The sequence below is a fragment of the Temnothorax curvispinosus genome, unplaced genomic scaffold (assembly GCF_003070985.1).
Source record: "Temnothorax curvispinosus isolate PA1 unplaced genomic scaffold, ASM307098v1 QBEX01013965.1, whole genome shotgun sequence".
In the NCBI taxonomy this organism is placed as follows: Eukaryota; Metazoa; Arthropoda; class Insecta; order Hymenoptera; family Formicidae; genus Temnothorax; species Temnothorax curvispinosus.
The window spans coordinates 1-7,221 of NW_020223745.1; the positions used below are offsets into that span (position 1 = coordinate 1).

Genomic DNA, 7,221 nt, shown 5'->3' on the forward strand with positions numbered 1-7,221 from the left:
TGTTATGTCGTAGCAATACACCAATCTCCAATCCCCAATGGCAACCTAAAACAACGTCCGTCGCGTTATACGCGCAGCCACAATCACAAAGGCACCCCGCGCCATCCGTCAGCAGAGTTGCCAGGCCATCGTCTACCGTGTATACGGGACAACAATCGCGACTAATTACACCAGCCAATCAGGGAAGATCTGTTCAAGCTACCATGGTCACTGGTAGTCCGTCCAGGTTAATAACGCCCATCTTACAAACTAATCTTACCAGACATCCAGTCGCACAAAACAGACCGCCGACACCGCAAGTAGTAACTGTGTCACAGACGTCGCAACCAACCAGATCGTCGGCACAAACCATTCAAGTAAATCGTATAATATATCTTTATATATAATTATAATACATGTATGTGTAATATTGTACAAGTTTTTTGTTTACTCTTTTATGCACTTTCAAAAACTTACAGTTGTCAAACACAACAGTTTTGAGTCATGGTACACGAATATCGACACAATGCATTCGACCCGGAGGTGAAGGCATACGTGACGGTTGAGTGTACAACTTTTCTGGATTGCACATAAATGTAAAGAGAAAAGCTGTACAATTTATGAACTTATAAATTTTATTGAAATGTTCAGCCCGCTCAGTCTAGCAGACCTCTGACTACGACGGGTACGACGAAACGTATAGCTGTGTCAACACCCATCGCGGAGACAGCGAACAGAATAAGCAGTGCGGCTTCGGTTACCATCGGTTCGGTGGAACCAACAGTAGCTCGACAGTTGTCAATTAGTGGTAACACGGTTGCCGGACCGTCGACCGTTAGCCATATCGTTATTCCTTCTCAACAGGTAGAGATTGTATTCTTTAATTTGCAATATATTGAAAATTCAAAATAATAAACAAATAATAAAAATAATGTGAACAGGTTCAACCACAGCAAGGTGCGCCGCGTGTCGTTCAAACCGTCACGTCCTTGTCGAGCCTCAGTACTGTGTCGCAAGTAATTACAACCACCGCGAATACACAGTCGAATGCGATGCGCATATTGCAAACGGCTCCAACCACGGTTGCGAAAATCGCAACCGTGCAAGGAATGTCCTTGCACCCTTTGCCGATCGCTCTACCGGTCAGGGCTGCATCGGCGCCAATCAAGCCCGCTCCCACGCAGCCTCAAAATATCGGACAAACCGTTCAAGTCAAACCAGCGCCGCAAGCTAACTTACGTATGTCGTCCACCAACAGCAGTACACCCACAAGCTCCACTCAGCCGGTTCAAGGACAGTACATACATCCACCGCATACGACTACTACGTATCTCTCTTTTGAGACTACAGGTAAAATCATGATTTAAAGTAGGCGAACAGATAAATTATTTATCTCTCCTACATTCTTTGTGCTTTAGCGATAAAAATTAATGCTGTGATAAACAGAAGAACTGTATCTTGCTTTTCAGGAACATACTCACAATTGCGACAGGCTTCAGTGCAGCCAGTGAGATTAGTTGTTGAGCCAGGATATGAAGAACCCCACGGGGGTAAACCTAACGCATCTCCCAGACCAAGCATTCTGAGAAAGAGAGATCATGACAATTCACCAGTTAAAGGTATAGTTATGTTAAAATTAGTAAGTACAATTGAAGCCATAAAACATGTACAAGAAATATTCTCGAGACAATATACACGTATAAATATATAAAATAAGGAATGGGATAAATTTAATTAAAACAGCATACTGATAATCTCTTCAAATACATTTTATTAATTTATAAGAAATTGAAAGACTCGATTTTGCAACGTGTTGAAACCTGCTTGTGGAAACATTAAGCTTATATATTTAACAACAAAATATTTATATGTAATAGTTGTGCTTACATATAGAAAGAAAATTCTTGTTTCTAATACGTTGAAGCACTTTAAAACGAAAAGAACACTAGGATAGAAATTCATTAGATATTCAATATTAGATATAATGAAGATACATTTTTTATATATATTTTTTCGATATGTTATCATAATTAATAATTTAGTTGTTTATTTTCTTTATCGTCTATTATGTGATAAGATCTGAAATTTTTTGCTAATAAATTATACTTTTTAATGAAGATTATAGAATTCCATTATAGAATTTCAATTTCACAGGGGAGTCGCAATTTCTTGCAGGTGCAGCTAAAAATTTAGTTCCTGTATTAGCGTCCTTGCCATCAAGTAGATCAATGTCCAGTCCGCCGTGTTCGCCGAAAGGAGATCAGGATGGTGGTGGATGCCAAAGTTCTGGATCCACAACCGTATCTGCCACGTCTTCGCCGGGTCTTGACGAGGAACTTGACCAATCCAGGATTACAATCAATCCCATCATAGAAATGTCACCGAGAAAAAAGCCTCGCAAGCAACAACTTACAGGTGTAGAATTAACTGAGCCTAGATGTACGGAGGAAGAGATGCAATTTATCACGGAGGAAAAATTGAAGAAGGAGAGCAAAGAGGAATCAAAAGAGAAGTTGTCCGACAAAAGGCAACTCTGCAATGTACAAAGTGATATTAAATCGTCTACTCAGCAAACGGAAATCACAATACGGACGCGGCCTGTACCAAGTTTGTTAGGTACATGTAATATAAATTATTACCTTCCGTTATATCCATTCGTAATTTTCATGTTGATTCGGATTACATCTCTTCTAATCACATATCACTTGTTTTTATGGAACATGTTTAGGTTCTTGGAAAACCAAATGGGAAACTAGATTACACCATTATAGAAGACCTAGCGATGTTCGACCCCGTGAGGAAAGAAGACCAACAGTTGCCGAATTGGCGCAACAGAAACACGTATTACAGAAACTAAATGGGTGGAAAATCTATCATCTCACCACACAAATGGAAGATATTGCGGCCCTTGAAAAACAGGTATATCGACTCACTACATTGTTTAGCTTTTCCTTCAATTTATTTGTGCTCAGCGAATCATGTTTGTACGAATCATATATTTGTAGGTTCATGAAAAATTAAAAACGACGCTCATGCTACTGGAATCGCAGCAAACTGTAAAAAGTAAACATAGTGACGGGCTTGAGCGTGTGAATGAACTGATTAAGGGGAACATGCAACGCAGTAGTTTAATCAGCGAAGGCATGAACGAAGCGCGTACACAGCTCGTCGCTATATTTCAACACAAAGGCCCTATTACCGATCTTCTGCAACGCTGTGGTAACAAACGAGCACAGAAAAAGAGGGACAAATGAGCTGTCGTGCTGAATAAATACGTAGAACCTTTATAAACGAACTTCGTTGAAGGAAAGTTCAAAAGGGAGCTATTTTTTATCTGTGTCACAGATTCTATATATAGGAATAAATAAATGGTTTTATAAGTCTAAAAGACATGACTATGTGTCACTATATATAATATGTTTATAATTTTATTATATAAATCTATAACGTTTTTATTTTAATATAATACTTCTTACTCCTCTTAGCCATGTCTTTCTATTCATTTAATTTCTGCCTCCAATTAACTTATGCATATACTTCTGTTTAGACAGAATGCGTCTTTAGAAAGGAATTTGGAATACTTATTACAACGAAATAGGATTCAAATAAGCATTTTCTTCATTTGTAGTATATGAAGTTGTCATGGAGATAACAGATCCTTGAGTCGTGCTGAGTCATGCTTGGTAACGGCAATAGAAATCCTGATAATTGTATATTCATAGACGAGATTCTATAAGAATATATATTTTGTGAAGTTTAGCAAATCTTGAAACAACATGTGGTGGGGATACAGTCAACCGCTAGATTTACAAGCTGAAGTGGCACAAAGAGAAGACCGTGTTTTAAGCAATATTGAAGTATTGATTGTAGGTTCTGGTGATGCACGGCACATTGTGAAGACGCTAGCTTCATCTTACACACATCCCGATCAAACTATCACATATCACGTTATCGAACCGACTTTGGAGCAAGTTGCTAGATCGATACTTTTATTAAGCATTTGCTTAGAGAATGATTTAGGTATGTACTAGCGGATATCAAGTCTACTGGAAGTCAAAGGAGTTAACACATATGTGTGATTGACATACTAAAGGACTGCAAGAGGCGACGCGATATTATTTGGAGATTTTAGGGAACACCCTTTTGAGACCAGCTACGGCTAAATATCTGGCAAAATGCGCCAAACAACTGATCGATATTCCAACTCGGACCGTCGACTGTCCGTGGTTATCGTTAGAAAAATTTAAGCACAAGGACAGAGATAATTTGGAATGCATTTTTAAGTAAGTCAACGTTAAATTTAAGGGAACACGTCATAGGGAAACGATGGTTTCAAACAGTGGCGGATTTTAATATTCTGTGACGCACAAGCGGCACAAGCAAAGCTTAATTTGAAAGATCCTATCATGCAAAGCTCCTAGATGTAGACCTACTGGAAAATTCGCCACTGGTTTCGAGCAAAGGTACTTAATGTCCTCCGCGAACATTTATGTGTCGCATTTCTGTGTGTACCAATTTCTATGATAATTTCTTGTATCAAAGATTCTGGACGCGTGCGACACGCGAGGGAGTTCCCATCGTGAATTATTGGGATCGCAGAATCAGGAAATTATTAAAAACAAGATACGATTACAGAGAAGGCGTTTTTGACTGGGATTATTATATGGTTTTAAAGCCCAGATGTACCACTAATCTTACTGTACAAGAATATAGGTACGTTTGTACGTAGTAAGCGTACAGTTAAAGCTGTATACAAATTTTATGATCAGAGCAACGAGCTATGCTACCTCAGATGAAATAATTATTTCAATTTATGAATCAGCTGCGAAAATACAGTGTATTATTATTACAATTATTAGATTTTGGAGAAATAACGGAGTAGCTTTTACATGGCTTGAAGGGGAACCAGTCAGGAGCAATCCGACTCTGTTAAACAATATAATTCAACATGGACCTGGCTTTATACATTACGCGTACTTGGGAGACATCGTGAACGGTCCCTTTTTTACTTGGTCCACTGTTGAAAAAAACGGAGACAAGTAATAAAATATATTCGATGGACAAATGCGCGCTTGTTTCCCATATAATAAAATAAAAATTCTTAAATTCGTACATATTAAAGGCTCAGGGCAACCGACATTGCCGAACGTGAGGTAATGCGTGCAATTCACGAAATAAGAACGAAAGAGCCACTGTGCGAGGATCACGTCGGTGCTCACAGGGATGCTTCAATTTTAAATGGCATTATAGTGAGCCAAATGCCGGACATTGAAATGGAAAACGAATCGTGGATAAGCACCGAGGAGAAATCTAAGAAGGATAAAAAAATTTCCTGGATGGAAGTACCAAATCACAAAGTACGTTTCGTATGCTCTGCAACGAGCCAATGAATATTTTGTACATAATAGTTTCATTTTTAGATAATCTTTCATCCTGCAACGTCGCTGGAATCTCTCAAGTCTAAATGTGAATACGTAAATAGATTCCATCTGATTTGGGTGGCACATAATATGACAAAACAATTGGCGAATCTGGCACCGTTGATATCTACCGATGCTCCGATAATTGTGGAATTACGTAAACACATGGCAGATCTTCGCAAAGAGGATTTGCAAAACTTTACCAGAGAACTGAAAGAAATCGCGCAGGAGAATGGACTCCGTTCACTTTACGACTTCGATTCTAATGAACATATTTTTGCTCGTTTCTGCAAGGATTAAGTCACTAAGTAGTTGGCTATATCTTAATAGTTAATATTAATTATAAATATACATCACGCATGTGCAATTAAACTAAAATAAAAAGTTTAATCAAAGAAATATGGATATTTTATAAAAAATAAAATGTCCGTTTAAGCTCAAACTGAAAAAACGAATCAACAATTTTCGATCTCTATTAATTAAAGGCAGTTTCTCTAAACGATAAATCTTTTTTTTATTCTTATCTTTCTTTTTTAAGTTTTATTGGATTAATGTAAAATTTTCAATATGTTTCCATACGTTTTTAGAAAATCAGGAAGTTATAGTATTTAAAACTGAGATGTATTCGTCCAGTTTACCATCTTATTCTATGGAAGAATATATAATATATGAAATAGGTAAGAACAAACCAAAGAGATCCTTTCCCATTGCTTTAATCATATACTACATAATTTATATATATTATGAATCTATAATATATAGTCATTATTTCAACAAAATGTACAAAATGTTCACATATGTAAAAGTGCTTGTATCACTTGATCATCAAATAGTTGCATCGCACAATATTATACTTTTATATTCTTGTACTGGCTAGTTCTTTAGCTACTTCGGACACTGCGTCCCTATCTTTTTCTTCCTCCTCTTCTTCAGATTCTGTATCACTTTCTGGAAAGTCAGGAAGCGCTAAGGAATAGATATGATATTAGAGATTAAAAGATATAAAATAGATAGAGGACAGAAGCCAGAGAGAGAGTTATTCTTACCAAGTCTATCTATCTTCTCCTGCCAGGCATCATTTATAAACTTCTCTTGTACCGCTATTACTTCTTCAGGACTTGCGCAACGAGCGTACTTCTCCAACAATTCGCCGTTCAACTCTAGGAACGAGTCTCCCCAACGGAACTTTTCGAGATACAGCTTAGCCTCGTCCGGGAATCCCGTTATAATTAAAGTAGCCACGATAGCCTCGACGCAGCTCAACTCGCAGGGCTTCCCGAAGTTTGCCGGATTGGCAGCGACCAAGAAGGGCAGTATGCGACGATGGCCCGTCTTCACTCTGGGTGTGTCGTCTATACGTGACCAGCTGCAATCCACAACCGCACAGCCGTATTTCTCCACAATTTCGCGATCCAGCGGAGTCACGCACTGCAACGTCTGCAACCGATATTACATCCGAGATTATCTTCTGGACGAGGTGGCCGCTGTTTGTGTACCATGTTGCTTCTCCGTTCTACCAGCTATACCTTGCTGTCCACCGGAGTAAGGCACAGGCCTGGAAATCGCGCGTCCAGTCGCAGCAGCTTTGTCAAGCCATGTCTCACCAGCTTCCTGCCGGTGCTTCTCCCGGGGTCGCGGTGTTTCAGGTCAATCAGGTCCCACATCGCCACGGGAAACGGCAACGGCCACTCGTTTGCTGTCTCTGCAAGTTCGAAGACACAGTCCCAGTAACCGTTGCAAGACGCGAATTCCCAACTCCCAAGGAAATTCATCCCCGAATCTAACCTGTCTCGTCATTCTCCTTGTCCGATCCCTCGGACTC

At 39.1% G+C, this 7,221-nt stretch overlaps 3 protein-coding genes across 4 annotated transcripts; 2 read left to right on the top strand and 1 right to left on the bottom strand.

The window, feature by feature from the left end:
• Positions 1-8: 8 nt before the first annotated feature.
• LOC112464125 (histone deacetylase complex subunit SAP130-A) lies at positions 9-3,389 on the top strand (the record flags this gene model as incomplete). Its single annotated transcript, XM_025030938.1, has 7 exons — positions 9-356; positions 631-843; positions 921-1,329; positions 1,449-1,598; positions 2,155-2,595; positions 2,708-2,898; positions 2,985-3,389. Coding segments are annotated over 7 exons (2,001 nt in total), but the record flags the coding sequence as incomplete, so codon positions are not given.
• Positions 3,390-3,491: 102 nt separating this feature from the next.
• LOC112464126 (dynein assembly factor 3, axonemal homolog) lies at positions 3,492-6,076 on the top strand. Of its 2 annotated transcripts, none has more exons than XM_025030939.1 (7): positions 3,492-3,662; positions 3,735-3,999; positions 4,073-4,262; positions 4,522-4,692; positions 4,839-5,018; positions 5,102-5,336; positions 5,400-6,076. In XM_025030939.1, the coding sequence occupies exons 2-7, from the start codon at positions 3,756-3,758 to the stop codon at positions 5,697-5,699; spliced, it is 1,320 nt and encodes a 439-aa protein (XP_024886707.1). In that variant the 5' UTR covers positions 3,492-3,662; positions 3,735-3,755; the 3' UTR covers positions 5,700-6,076. The 2 variants fall into 2 exon arrangements, with proteins under 2 accessions (XP_024886707.1, XP_024886708.1); XM_025030940.1 differs by having other exon boundaries at positions 3,740-3,999.
• Positions 6,077-6,096: 20 nt separating this feature from the next.
• On the bottom strand, positions 6,097-7,215 carry LOC112464127 (ribosome biogenesis protein TSR3 homolog). The gene is made up of 4 exons (XM_025030941.1): positions 7,185-7,215; positions 6,926-7,101; positions 6,446-6,836; positions 6,097-6,365 (listed from the first exon to the last, which is right to left on the bottom strand). The coding sequence occupies exons 2-4, from the start codon at positions 7,061-7,063 to the stop codon at positions 6,256-6,258; spliced, it is 639 nt and encodes a 212-aa protein (XP_024886709.1). The 5' UTR covers positions 7,064-7,101; positions 7,185-7,215; the 3' UTR covers positions 6,097-6,255.
• Positions 7,216-7,221: the final 6 nt, after the last annotated feature.

Excerpts from the sequence above, each read along its gene's own strand:
- LOC112464126 (XM_025030939.1), top strand. The coding sequence starts at position 3,756 with ATGTGGTGGGGATACAGTCAACCGCTAGATTTACAAGCTGAAGTGGCA. Across the intron at positions 5,019-5,101 it reads GTTGAAAAAAACGGAGACAA|GCTCAGGGCAACCGACATTG; the intron begins GTAATAAAATAT and ends TACATATTAAAG. Across the intron at positions 5,337-5,399 it reads TGGAAGTACCAAATCACAAA|ATAATCTTTCATCCTGCAAC; the intron begins GTACGTTTCGTA and ends TTTCATTTTTAG.
- LOC112464127 (XM_025030941.1), bottom strand. The coding sequence starts at position 7,063 with ATGTGGGACCTGATTGACCTGAAACACCGCGACCCCGGGAGAAGCACC. Across the intron at positions 6,837-6,925 it reads TTACTCCGGTGGACAGCAAG|ACGTTGCAGTGCGTGACTCC; the intron begins GTATAGCTGGTA and ends TATCGGTTGCAG. Across the intron at positions 6,366-6,445 it reads GGAGAAGATAGATAGACTTG|CGCTTCCTGACTTTCCAGAA; the intron begins GTAAGAATAACT and ends TCTATTCCTTAG.